Below are 14,366 nucleotides of genomic sequence, written 5' to 3'. Positions count from 1 at the left end.
GGCCCACAGGAGTGCATGTAAAAGAACAGGGCTCAACACAACAGTCCCCACGACAAACATCCTACAGGGACATTAAAAAGTAACAAGAAGAAACCAACGCAAGTAGAATGGGAGAAATTATCTCTTTTTTTCCCCATTTCCTTCAAGATGGGAAAAAAAACTTCTCTGCTGCAGAACGCCATGACTGGGGCAGGAGGGACAAAAAAGCAGATGCTCAGAAAAAGATTCAGCAATACATGATCTTCCGAAACATTTCTTTGCAAACAGAGGATTAGCCTTTCCACAAGTTCATCTGCACGACTTAAAATCACCAGCAAACAGGAACACATGGGGGTGATGGGAAATAAAAGTATTTCCAAATGCATGATTTTAAAATGGAAAAATGTCTCTCTACTTTGTTAGTCATAAAATCTATGCAGTCTCTCCATGCTGTGCATCTGAATGAGCATGGGGAACAGAACAATAGTCATTGAAACATGCCAAATTAATTCCACTCCAGAATTTTGTCTCTGCGAGCAAGAAACTAGGTGGGGGATGTTTACAAATCTTATTTCCTTCATTTTTGTTGGTTTTGCATTTCCCACAGCAAACAGCAATAGCAGCAGAACTTTATTTTTCAAGTGCCTAGTGAAGGAGAATAACTAGTCTAGCTTTCTTGTCATGACAAAGCAGAGTTCAATAGGTGAATAACTGGCATAAATACACGCAAAATACTGATTTTTACATTTTTCAGTATTAGTGGTTACAAGGTGTTGGAACATTAATAAAGTGATTTAAGACCCTGTCTGTTTAGGTAATGAATCTTTACGCACTGAAATTTAAATGAAATTTAATAGCTAATGTTAGTATCCCTCTCTCTCCTCTCCAGTCCTGTAAAATACACACACAGTCCTGGCTTAGAAGCAAGATATATGCTTTGGGTATCCTTAAGCCCATAAGGACCCACAGGATATGCGCATGGTTTCCTTGTCAGCAATTGTTTTTAAAAGAACTATGTGACTTGTATGCACAACAATTACGAAGCGACTGGTGTATCGCTCTTGATGTCTGCCACTCACTGGGACAGTAAAAGAAGTGAGAATTTTTGCCTGAAAACAACTATAGTTTTAATTTCAGGGTAAGGAGAGACACACTTGGTCTGACAAATTGTGACTGTTTCTATGTAGGGAGTTTAGCCTGCCCCGGAACAACAAAGCAGGCCTAAATCACCTTATATTGACATGTAAAAGTCTAGCTTAAAGCTTGAGATCCAGATTAGAGCTCCTGCTCACTAAAAATCCTATGCCGGCACACAGAGGTACCATATTGGTACTCCAAACTGCACACAACTTGACTGCTGAGCTGGAGTGTCTTCTAGTTCCTCTGATCTAACAAGAAAAGCCTAGAAACCAAACTTATGCACATCATCAACCTCTTCCACTTCTCCCTCTTTGTTTCAGTCAACCTTATACATGGAACTAAGTCTAACTGACAAATTTTGCAAGGATCTGCAGATTTTTTTCCCCCTGCTTTAGTATCTCTACCTTTGCTACTTCCTACTTAGATTATACTCCAAACCACAATGCTTTCCTTATAAAAACTTCCTCTCCATGGACAGTCTTCTAAGGTTTCAGAAGACATAACACCAGTTCATCACTTAGTCTCACTACTCCTGAATATAAACTTCCTGCATGCAGTGAGAGAACCAGGAAGCATATTTTCCCCAAGTAGCTACTGGAATCACACCACGAACACTCCCAATGAGCATTAAGACCACATTATCCAATATATACAACCAAGGAGGGAAACAGACATTTTGTACGAATCTAGTTTATTTTTAAAAAGTCAACAGAAGAAATGACTTGAAGTGGATAAAAAAAGCCAGTGAAATATAAACATTCTTCCCCTGCTGCTGAACAAAGGTAGTATAAGTTGCTTGGGCTTAGTACACACTCTTTGGTACAGACTCTTTATATGCTAACAATGTTCATGTCACTGTCTGGGGAGGGGAAGGGGGTGTGTGGAAATTAGCTGCCATGGATGAGCTTTTTTATGGTACAAGCCCAAGTCTAGCATGCCTGAAAACACTGCAAGATTGTGAGCTATATAGCGCATCCATGTATAGATAGCTGTATTCATCCTCTGAGTTTATTGCCCCCACGCAGCCCCCTAGCTCTCTTTCAGGTTCATGACTCAGAATGCTAATTGCCCAGTTTTTGTTTAGGGCTGGCTGACTGGCTGTCAAGCCAATTCTATTGCCTATTTGACAAATGAGCTCTTTCGCCTCCCTGCAAAGGCTGTAAGGAAGGTCACAAGACTGTATAGTGTGCTTTTTTTCCTTCTTTACAACAAAGTTTAAAGGGGAGAATTCAAGCCAACTTAGCAAAAAACCAGAAACTAGACACCAAACCCACAAATCTACCCCAAAGTGTTTTTAGCCAGCAGCAAATGGGACTCCTGTAAAACGTGGATTATTTCTTCACATCCTGCATTTTTAATGTGGCCTGGCACACTATCTTTCTATCTTAAAAAGATTCTGTGAAACAGCAAAAGTATATACATCTTGATGGCCAGGTTAATAAAACAACACAGCTGGATACAAGACACACGATCCAGGACAGAAGTAAATCAAAACCCTCCCCACCACCAAATCAGTTTACAGTAGAAGAGTCCTTCTGAAGAATCCTGCAAACTACCTTATAAATTTATGTTTACACATTGTACAATAGCAGCACCAAGTTCAACTTTGATAAAGACTTAGTTCATTGAGACAGCAGCAGTCTTCACAGAATGGCTGAGGTTGGAAGGGACCTCTGGAGGTCATCTGGTCACCTAGACCTGGCTGCCTAGGACCATGTCCAGGCTGCTTTTGGATATCTCCAAAGATGGAGACTCCACATCATCTCTGGGCAAACTGTGACAGTTCCCAGTCACCCTCACAGTAAAAAAAGTGTTTCCTGATGTTCAGAGGTAACTTCCTGCATTTCAGTTTGTGCCCATTGCCTCGGTCACTGGGCACCACTGAAAACAGCCTGGATCCATCCTCTTCACACTCTCCCGTCAGGTATTTATACACATTAAGATTCCCCTGAGCCTGCTCTTCTCCAGGCTGAACAGTCCTAGGTCTCTCAGCCCTTCCTTGTAGGAGAGATGCTCCAATCCCTTAATCATCTAGGCAGACCTTCTCTGGACTCTCCAGTATATCAGCAACTCTGTTGTACTGGGGAGCCCAGAACTGGCCCAGGTGTGGCCTCACCAGTGCTGAGGGGAAGAATCCCCTTCCTCAACCTGCTAACAACACTCCTAATACAGCTCAGGACACCGTTAGCCTTCTTTGTAACAAGGGCTGGCTCATGTTTGACTTCGTGTACACCAGGACCCCCAGGTCCTTTTCTGCAAAGATGCTTTGCTGTCTAACAGTATACCATTACAACAGTCCATAATGCCTATGGGATATCCAGGCTAGCCTTATGCAAGAAACAGTCTAGTTACAGAAGTGTTTTTCAGTTAAGTTACAGATCTCTCAAGTCTTAGGCTTCACTTACTTGGCCTGTGCCTCCAACTCCCCAGCTGCAGCAAGAACAACTCCATGTGGGATGTAACTGATCTGCCCCTCACTAAGTTGCATGGGGCCTATGAGTATCTGGAACTTGATCTTGCTGGCTGCAGCTTCTGGCCATTGCCTGTCCTCTAGAGAGCTGAGGTCTCAAATTGGCTTGACAAAAGTCCATTTTTCCATAATTCCTGCTACAAAAATCAAGCCTGTCTATGCTCAAGAGCTCTGCAGTTCAGCTGTACCTATACTGTATTTTGGCTGATAAAACCATGAACTGAAGCAGTCCACACTAAGCACCGCAGGACACAACAGAGAAGCTGGGGAGAGATGCTCATTTTCAATGAGACACCTGTGCTTTAAAAGAATAAACACTTCTATTTAATAATTTCTATAGAAAAATCTATTAAATATGGAGCCTGAGCTAATGCATATTAAGCTGCTCTAGGTGGTTTTACTTGCTTGTCTTAAAAACAACACGGCATTTTCTCCCACTGTCAGGATCTGATTAAAAATGACTCGATAACAGATGTCCAAATCCCAAGTGAAAACATGAGCTTTGGCTTCTGGCTATTAGCAATTATGAATTGAATGCATTTTTCCTAGGAAGCAGGGGGTGCTTTCCCATAGAGAAAATATGTAAAAACCTAACAAACCATCATGCTGCTAGAATACCCTCTAGCTGTAGGACTGGTATATTTTAGACTTCAAACACTAGACTATAGCTGTTTTCCCTTTACCTGCTCATTCATTCTGAAGAGGAATAATTTGTGTTACTTACCAAAATGATACAGAAATGTTAAAATCTCTTCTAGAAAGCCACTCTAAAATAAAGTTCTTCTCTGAGGGCTTAGACATAGGTATAAGCTCTGTGAGTATGCTCAGAGTATTAAATACAACATGTTTTTCCATCTCTGCTGAATGAAAAAAAAAAAAAATCTCAGCACCTCTTTCCAAGCCTATTCAAGCCACCCTGCTGAATAAAAAAAAAAAAAAAAATCACAGCACCTCTTTCCAAGCCTATTCAAGCCATCCAACATGAGTATCATATGGTATGTAAATATACATAGAGAGGTGTATAGAGTGTGAGTTAATATCCCATTACTATTTGTAATCTACATCCAAGGTACATGCACAAAGCAATTAGAATCTAAGCTAACAACTCAATTCTGAACGAGCAAAATTTGTCCTGAACTCTTAAGTGGCAAAACTCCAGTGCTTCCAATGTGTTACTTGTTCTGCTGCAAGCATCAGTTATAATGCCTTAAGTGAACATCAATTTGTAACTTACTCTGCATTCTCCATTAAAAGAAGAAAAAAAAAAACATTATGTAACTGAGTATTATAGGACCATTGTTATCAGCCTGGATTTATTATTTTCAATCTTTTAAACAAGGAAGAAAAGGAAACTCTGGCTTTAATTTTAGCTGTTATCTTTTAGAAAGCCAAACTCTTCATCCAGTAACCCAACACATATTGACTTGTTTTGTATATTATGTCTTGATAGTTTATCTTCTTCCCAACTTCTGCAGCAAGCAAACTAAAAATTAGGCTCTGGTTCACAAATGTTTTTCTCTTTCCCCACCCCGCTTTCTTCCTATTTCTAAGTTGACTTTACAGTCTTGCAACAGAGAGTGTTCTAGTGGACAGGTTTTTTTGCACAAGAAAAAACAACACTTAGTCTGTCTCAGGTTTGGCTTAGTTTTTAGGGTTCATCTTGTTTTGGGTTCAGGATTTTGTTTCTTTAGGAGGAACAGCAATTAGCATGCTATGCTAAGGCAAAGCCAAGGAGGCTTATTCTCAGGAAGCTGCCCTCTGAGACATGTAGGCTCCCCCTCCATTCTTTGGGACACATCCAGCAGAGACACACTGCCAATACTGCCTTCAGGAGAGTGTTCTAGTATCTGAGCTGCAGTTTGAGCGTGCATGGATTGAAAAGGTTATGTGCAAGTGTCAGCCATGAATACTTGCCAAGGCATTCTTGGGAAAGCTGCCAAGGATCTTCTTCTAGGTGAGCTGAGCCAAGGCTTTATTTGACAGGGAAGCTTCATTTTGTTTCAGTAGAAACTGTGTGTGGACGCATAAAATGTGCGGCATATTACTATTCCAATATTTCACCAGAAGAAGAGAGAGAAAGAAAAGCATGGCGTTTGGTTCTATATTCAACTTACCTTTTCATTCCATGCCCACAATCCAATCCCAAGAAATGCTATGCCAAGGAACTAAAGGGAAAAAAAAAAAAGGTATCAGAGCAGGAATTATAAATTTATGGATTTATTATTTTTTTAAACACACATATTGACTCATCCTCTCTGTTGGATAATCAATTTTATTGACTGTAGGGGCTTACTGAGAGTCTTAAAATAAATATGTAGTTGTTTATTTTACAACTCAACCATTGTAACTGGAAGAATTTAAAACTTGCACATCTCATTCAGGGATGTTCCACATAGGAACAGTAGGTACAATAAATGTCACTTTCTCAGCATCAAGCAAGTAAGGTGCACAAAACAACTGTCCTCGCAGCTCTCCCCCAGTGAAATTGATTAAAAGAAAGCCCTAAATACACATGTACTATCTGGTTTAGCAATGTTGTCCACAGAAATACAGAAAGCTGTTTAAATATAACATAACCCATGATTTCGGGGGGATGGAGGGTGGGAATAATAATACTGGTCTAAAAGAGTAAGAATTTTTTAAAACCCTGAAACTTTTCTGATACTGAATGTTTCTGTATTTCCTAAAGGAAGTTACAAGTCCCTTTCTCCTCCAAGGGACTCAAAAGCTCCAAACTCAAAAGAGTGTCTTTCCCCCATGATGGAGAAGGGAACAAGCACCTACGATTTTGTTATATCTCTGTATTCCCTGTTCCACTGAATGGAGTGCATCTTCTCCCTCCAAATACTACAAGGGTTCCATACACAACCCGCACTAAGAATCAATGAAACACGCAGAATAGGCAGAATAAGCACTCTGTCTCCCAACCACACCACCGCATATTTGGCATAATACAGTACCAGTCATGTAGAATGTTTAAAAAACATATAGTAGGTGTCACAGCACATCTCTAAATGTCCATCTGTCTAACTTTCATCTCTGGTTTTTAAAACCTAAGTGCTGGCTAAAAAGGAAAGTATATTCACTCTAGTTTTGGGACATGTAATGGAATGCTGCCCAAACATCAAACTCTGGTTTTCTTTGTGGTTTCTCCACACTGCAGTATACAGATTTATTTTGGCACATAGTATGCTTTCTTTTAAGATCTGTGTAAACAGTTGAGTATCCTAATGATTCTTCTTTTGCAAAACAGGACAAAAGTGTTTTTCTGCTGAGAAGTGGGAGGAGGCAGGAATCTCAACTTAAAAAGCTTTCCCAGAAGCGATTTCAACAGCTTCAAAGCAAGATTCCTTTTTCTTTATATGCACTTTAAGTGGCATTTTTAGTTTTGTACTAGAAGAATATCTGTAAAGCGTAACTCAACATCAAGTGGAATATGCTCACTGCAATACCCTGAAGTCCCCTAACACCCCTTGCATCTCTGTGACTTTCTCCTCCAAGTGTGCTTTGCCAGCTGACCAAAGGACCATGCATACTATACCCAGCCAGCTCACTCAGAAGCCCATCTATACCAACTGGGAATGAAACTCTCCTTTTTTACTTGGAGTCATGACTGTAAACTTGAACAATACTACAAGCCAGTATTCTTCAACAGGAACTGTTGCAGGCTCGCCTGTATTTTAATGCAAGATAAATGGAAATTTTTCCTAGATGGAAAAACAGAACTGCTGGTCCAGAAAATCTGTTATTTCAGCAGCCTTAATTGTCTATAAAGTACAAGAGATGGATTTGAGAATGTCAGTACAGCCTCCTGTGATGGAACATATGAGCCAAAAAAGGTTATCTTACCTGTATTGAGACTGCTCTTTCTCTATGGTTATAAAATTTGACAGAAGAGTGTGTGTAATCCTCCTGACTGCAGTGATTATTTGAAACTTGAGATAAAGCTGTACAAGTTTCCAAATCACTTTCAGACTAATGCAGTTACATTCTTTTTTGCAGTAACAGGCTCCTTTCCTTCTTACTTACACAGCCAAAGGCACCAAAGTTGAAGGAACAGGAGTGAGGGGGGAAAAAAAAGCTGTATTATAAAAATCCATAATCTGCATTTGGAAGTGGCAGTTTGTTATTTGAAGAGAGGTACAAAACATTATGTTTTGCAAATAGTTAGTATGGTTTTGAACGGAATAAGCGTGGAAAACTAGAATGAAAGAATCTGATCAGTGCATATGAATGTAACTTAACAGCCATACACATCAGCTGCAAGTCTGGCTCATATCCACTAGCTTTAAATTCAATCCAGTCAAGTGTCCTGATCCTTTGCCAGAAGTTGAGACTTAAGGATAAGATTACCTAATGGGTTGCAAAAGGCAACTTACAGTAGACTACACAGGTCTCAAGCCAGGTCGAGCTCATCTCAATTTACAGATTGGGTAATGAGACTGTACTATACTAAGCTGAAGCACCTAAAAAACCAAGGTTGTCAAGCTTCTAGCAAGCCTGTCAAGAACAACCAGGAAACAGAGTTCTCAGTGTTTTCAAGAGAATCAAAGAATTACATGCTGCTCTGTCCTCTCCACATCCCAACATGGAAATCTCTGTCCAGTGAATGGAACAGCAACAGTAGACAAGATCTATTAGGAGAACAAGGCTCAGGATGGAAGCACGAACTCCTTATCGCAGAATGCTGTGGAAATCAAAAGCCTAATGGCATTCAGAGAAAAAGATTAAATAAATTAATGGAGGATCATAGCTATTGAAAAGTCATTTTGATACAGCTTCTGGCTCAGGAAATTTTTACACTGTTATTCATTGTGTTAATTGGGAGATTATAATCAGGAAAAGATCACTGTATGCATGCTTTGTTGTTTAAATGCCTCATTCCTTGGACAAACTCTACTTGCGTTACTTCAGACAAAATACTGAGCTAGGCAGACCACTAACCTAAACCCCTACAACCATGCCCTAGAAAAGCCCACCCTTGCACAAACACAGTCTGCTATGGGGATGAAACACACAAGAATGCTCTCAGTAATCCCTGCTGGCAGAAAACAGATGTTCATGAGGAGACTTAACACCTCTCGCCAGGACTAACTTTGGATTTTCTTGAAAATTATGAAAGAAATTCCTGCATAGCCTAAAAAAAGTTGAAAGTGCTTAGCAAAAATCCTTCTGTATATTTGCTGTTAGAACCAGAAGTAAAACAGGATGCACGTCCTGCTTATGTTGCATCTTTCTGCAGATGTCTCCAAGACAGTCTTGTTCTGCTTGCTTGTAACCTGAAAGAAAATCTCTTCATATCTAAGGCACATGGGGAAAGGGTGAGATAGCATACACATCATCTCAGTTAAGTCTGGAAAATTTCATCTACATCCATTAAATTATTCCAATTAGTAATAAAAAAGTGGAAGTTTGCCTTATTATCTACAAAACACTCTACAGAGAAAACAGTCTCAATTCTCCACAGACATCTAGTAAGATCATTTAGCCTGACTATAAATGGTCACCGGATCTGGGGCAGAGCTTGTAAAATCTTGATACTTTTCTTTTTCAAACAATAATTTGCAGGAGCATATTAAAACAGTCCTCTGGAGTATTACAGCCTTAGAAAAAAACTTGCATAGTAGTACTTTCTCAGCCATAGGTTTTCTAAACATACGTGTTCAAATTTCTCTTCTATAAAGATTATGTATTTAGGAGTAAAATGTGTAGCAAGTACTTGTACTGTTGCCCTACTTGTAAAGTTCACATGCAGTTTTCAGATGTGGATTGATCTATAAGTGTTTCAAGCTGCATGTATCTTATTCCCAGTCTCGCCTGCATGGAGGAAAAAGATTCTTTGTTGCTAGTGATGCAGCATCACACAGTACAGCATTTCATTTGCAGGGTGCTGAGGTAAATACTAATGCAAATACTAGAAAAAGTTTGAGAGAGAGGGGAGCTTAATTGTAGTAATCAGTAACATAATCAGACATTACTTTGCATACTGAATTTTTCATCTCAGCTGACATTCTTAAATAACTTTGGCACCAGTTTTCAACCAAAAGTACGACAGCCGTGGGCCAAGCAGTAAAAGGTTGGTTAATCTGCCACGTGCATAAACCAGTGTATGCCCATGTGTAAATACTTTAAAGACTTGTGTGCAAAGGAAGTATAGTGGAGACACCTAATTGCACCTTCACCACAACAATACAAACATACTAGCAGAAGCATGTCAAAATTACAGTTCAGAAGGAGAGCTTCCTCGCTTTTTTTTTTTGAGCCCTTTATATAGGCAGTGTGAAAATCTCGCACCTGCCCTTGCCTTGATCTGCCACAAGACCTCTGCAAACAATGTTAGCAAGGACACTATCAGGATTCCTATGGGCACTTCAGTGTTTCTTCTGTGGCAATATGCTGTAGGTTATTCAGAGCGTACGATTTCCTTCTGCGCAATTCAAGCCAGCACAGCACGGGAAATGCAAGTTACAGTATTTTACTGAAACACAGCAGTGATCAAGACAACACGAGGTACAATATTTCACATCCTGAAATACAATCAAGAAAACACAGGACTTTTGAGCTTTGTAAATATATAAAGCAGCACATGTTCCTAACTGACTCTAAAACCTCAGATGAACAATTTTTCACTAACCACGTCCTCTGCAGCACTCTGTGCTCAGACTCACTTAGAGATATTTCAAAGTCAGAATACCCACTGCTTGCTTTAAAGTATTTTAGGCCAAATCAGTCTTTTTGCCTTTTAAGCCAGGGCAAAAATGAGCTTAATGTCTATGTCAGAGCAAAAAGGATTTCATTGTTGGTTTTGTTGCTTGTTTGTTTTTAAGTAGCCCTGACAGAGATAGGGCACCAAAACAGAAATTAAAATGAAGTTTCACAGAGTTTTCTTCTACCCTTCACACCACTGATGAGAGCTCTCCTTTAAATTAGAATAACTTAGCATTCTTTTTGGGGGGAAAAAAAAAACCTACACACCAACACACACACACAAATAGGACACCCTCTCAACTCTCCACTTTCCACCTGGACTCATATCGCAGGGAAGGAAGGTACCAGAACTTTTCCCTGTTCCTTCTTCCCTTCGCCCCAGTTCCAATAACTTTTCCATTCTCAGCACAAACTGTTACAGCATTTCATTTTCATGTGGCTAAACATACGTGGTGACCAAGGGAAAAAGCAAACTGCTCAAAGCATACATACACATCTACATATTTATGCTGATGCTTACAAAGAATGCACTCTCCTAAAGCCCGTTACTTGTTTGCCTTGAGACATTACCAGCAGAAAAACTCCATGTACTACAGTCAGTGAATGAAGATGCTGTGTAGGTGACTAATTACCATGTTGATTCACAGCAACATCCAGATACAGGCTGAATGTAAACTAAAAGACATCAAATCTATTTCCATTTTATGTACAGTTTTTAAAAAAACTTTAAACTATATTTCACAGATAACTGTCACGGTAATACCTTTTCCCTCCCAATACAAGACGCAGACACATGAGATCCCAGTTTCCACACATTTTGCTCAGCTGAATCAGAGACACAACTGATTTTTGTAGAATCATCCAAATTAGAAAAACAGACCTGAGAACACAATGAGAAAAGCTGTCTGCTCCATCTTGCAGGACTGTTAGCATGATGCTTTCTAATGAAAAATTAAGCACGTACGACCCCAATTTTCAATGCAAAGTATTGTTGCTGCTAATGTATCTTTCATTTTCACCAGTATGGGGGTTTCAATTTCATCTGACAAGCAAGCAAGATATATATACCCCCCCCCCCCAAATGCACAGTCAGTTGCCATTATTTTGCTGATTGCTTTCTCCAGTTCTTTAATTGCAAAAGCAAGACATCTGCTTTCTGTTACTGTTGCTCTATGTCTTTATTTTATTGCTTTCTGGTGGTGCAATTGTAAGCACTGCCAATTAGCTTGGAGCAAAAGTCCCTAAAGACTGAAGTCCCTCTCCTCTTGTCCACTGAAATTGATATACTGGAAAACAGAAAAAGGAGGATGAATTAGACCCTATTTCCCCTGCTCCAACTTTTGAAAAACAACTCCCCTCAAGCCTAGATAAAATAAATTTAACTCTTTCCAAGTTCACAATGAGACTCTCTAAACTCAGGTCCTGCTGTCTAAAGAAAATACTTCATTTGGAGCAGATATTTTTTAAAGCACACAAAACTCATACATAGCAATCACTCTGTAAATTCCTTCAATAAAAACTTTTGGGAGTTTACCTGATCTCATAGAAATAAAGACTTTAATTTCCTAAAACCACTACTTTTTCCCCTGTACAAAAATCAAAGACCTTTATGGCAAATACCCCACTACTACCACACTGAAACATTTTAAAAGCCTACAGAGTTGAAGTGACAACATCTCAATCCACTGTCACTTTGGTATACTCAGCTCACAAAGGTCCCATCCCTTCTCTTCTACTCTTCTTTACACTCTCTATTGGTCTTTGTTTCACCATCCTCTCTTCCCCTGCTCTCCCTGAGCCCAAAAGACTATGAGAGAAGAGATATTCTGCTGCTCACACCTCTCCAGGGGTCTCTTCCCTGACATCACTTCTGAAGTACATTAAGTGCTCCACGTCCCTCTACTTTTCCTGTCCAACCTTGTTCTCTTCATCAATACCATTCCATCTCTGGCTCAGTCCTCTCAACTGCAGCTTCTCTGCCTGAAGTCAGTTTCTATTTTTAAGAACCATCCAAAAATTATGTAAGTGGTGCTGTAGCAGTGTATGAAAGCAGTATGGGCTTAACACACAACCACAAGCAGCAGAAAAGTGCAAGAAGAAAATAAGAGAACTAAGAAAAATCCACAAACCTTAATTCCACATCCCATATCAGTATGCTAATCATTTCTCTTACCCAATTTGACAATGCAAAGACAGAAGTCTTCTCATTCTGGCCTGCAAGTAAGGAAAAGTATGAAGGCAAAGAAAGCATGTTCTGCTTCAAGCTGGGGTGAAACAAAGTGTCTAGAAGCAAATGGGTTATTTTCCATGTCTGAGTTGCTGCCCAGGGCTGGCAGCTTCCTAACCCAGAGGACAGCAAGACCTCCTCCGGCTCTCCTCTTCCTGCCGCTGCACAGATCTCATTTGTCCCAAGCCACCCTACCTGAGCTTCAGGCTATTTAGGTGCAGCCCCACCATGACTCTTCTTCATATTCTTTTTCTAAAGGTACTGTTCCATTAAAAGCAGAAGTTTAAAAAAAAACCCAAAACCACACAGAAAAAACCAAACCCACCAAACAGAGCATACATTAAATCCTCATTATGAAACTGATAGACAAATGCTCACTTATTTCAGCTACAAGCAGTGAAGTTGTAACATCCAATTCAGACATTTGATACAGCAAACAAAAAGGATCTGAGATAGTCTTTTTCCATAGGAAGTAATGGGCAATTACATTGCCCACACAATTGATTTAAGTAGCTGAGAACATGAAGAGTGCAGAGCCAGGAAACACAAACAGGTAGGCTTGTCAACACAGCACGACACCCTGAATGCTCAGCATTTCCTTTTTGGAAAGTAGTCTCAGCTCCTAGGCTATGGAGAGGGAGTTGCCTCTTCCAGCTACACAAACTGCCACATTCCAGGATGTTTCAATGGACTATACTCAGAGACCCATCCTCTTTGCTTCACGGAGAGGCAAACGCACATGGAAGATGAGGGAGGCACTAAAAGACTGAACCAGTCTGGACAGAGAGACACACTAAGAGACCACCACCAGCTTTACAGACAAACTTGGGCCAAACAGTTTAATCTTTGACTAAAAAAAAAAAAAAACCACCCACAAAAAAACCCCACCAACCAGCACTGAAAAAAGAGCAAACGGTGAACACATCCCCAACCTGCAAGTGCACACAGAACTTTTTCCAGCAAATTCTACAGTAGCTTCATTGCCTCTTACCTTCACCAAATGCTCATTTCTGGTTCTTTTTCAGGGGTCCCCCACAGCAAGATGTTCAAAGCTATTTACAAAGAAACTGGTACCACATATATGAAGAAATCATAGCTTGAAAAGCTAGGAAGTGATTCAGTGCAATTTAATAACATGCCAGCAGCTGAGCTCAGGTATCCAAAATCCTAACCCCAATATGATGTGACTGTATAGTCTATCACACCTCTCCCCAGATCAAATTCAACTCAGAACTATAAACTCCATAATGGCAGATACACACACACCCCCCCCCCCCCTCTCTCTCATATGTTAATATATTAAAATAAATCAACTTCTAATAGTCACTATGCTGAGCATTGGGGGGATGGATGGAAGAAGAGGACACAACAGGGGCTGGGGTAGGTTTAAGAGTTATTTGACAACCTAGTAACTTTTCACTTTACAAAGATGCAGCCAAGAGTGTACAGAGACCAGTATTGCTTTGTTAACACAAACAAAAGCATAACCTCAAAGGTCATACCAGCTGTGTGCATGCATGCCTGTGTATACTTTGGTTTTTTGGAGAGATGTGGTGAAAACAAAGCCAAGACACTAGTTAGACAGGTATCAAAACTATTTTCCAATACCCATGCACAATTATTACCAGCAATCCAGATGTACAAAGCCAAATTACAAGACATATGTTCTGTAAACACTGAACAAAATTCTTTATCATTTTGCACCTTGTAGTCCTTGCAATAGAGGAAAATGTCTCTAAATACAGAAGTGGTTTTAGCCACTGTCAGCCCTCAACATTTCCTGTGTACTATACTAACTGCCCAGATCTAAAAAATTCAGATTATGTATTAAAAATGGTTCTG

General features: G+C 39.9%; 1 protein-coding gene across 1 annotated transcript in view; it reads right to left on the bottom strand.

Moving 5' to 3' along the window:
- Window positions 1-14,366, bottom strand: part of TSPAN5 (tetraspanin 5) — a gene marked incomplete at its 3' end in the record, with an annotated part of 82,321 nt that overhangs the window by 15,715 nt on the left and 52,240 nt on the right. The window contains exon 2 of the mRNA XM_081998760.1: window positions 5,704-5,754. Within this exon, the coding sequence (XP_081854886.1) occupies window positions 5,704-5,754 (51 nt within the window). The remainder of the gene's footprint in view (window positions 1-5,703; window positions 5,755-14,366) is intronic.

Source organism: Phaethon aethereus (genome assembly GCF_964289735.1).
Source record: "Phaethon aethereus genome assembly, chromosome: 4".
Classification (NCBI taxonomy): Eukaryota; Metazoa; Chordata; class Aves; order Phaethontiformes; family Phaethontidae; genus Phaethon; species Phaethon aethereus.
This window is presented reverse-complemented; position numbering and strand designations above follow the sequence as displayed.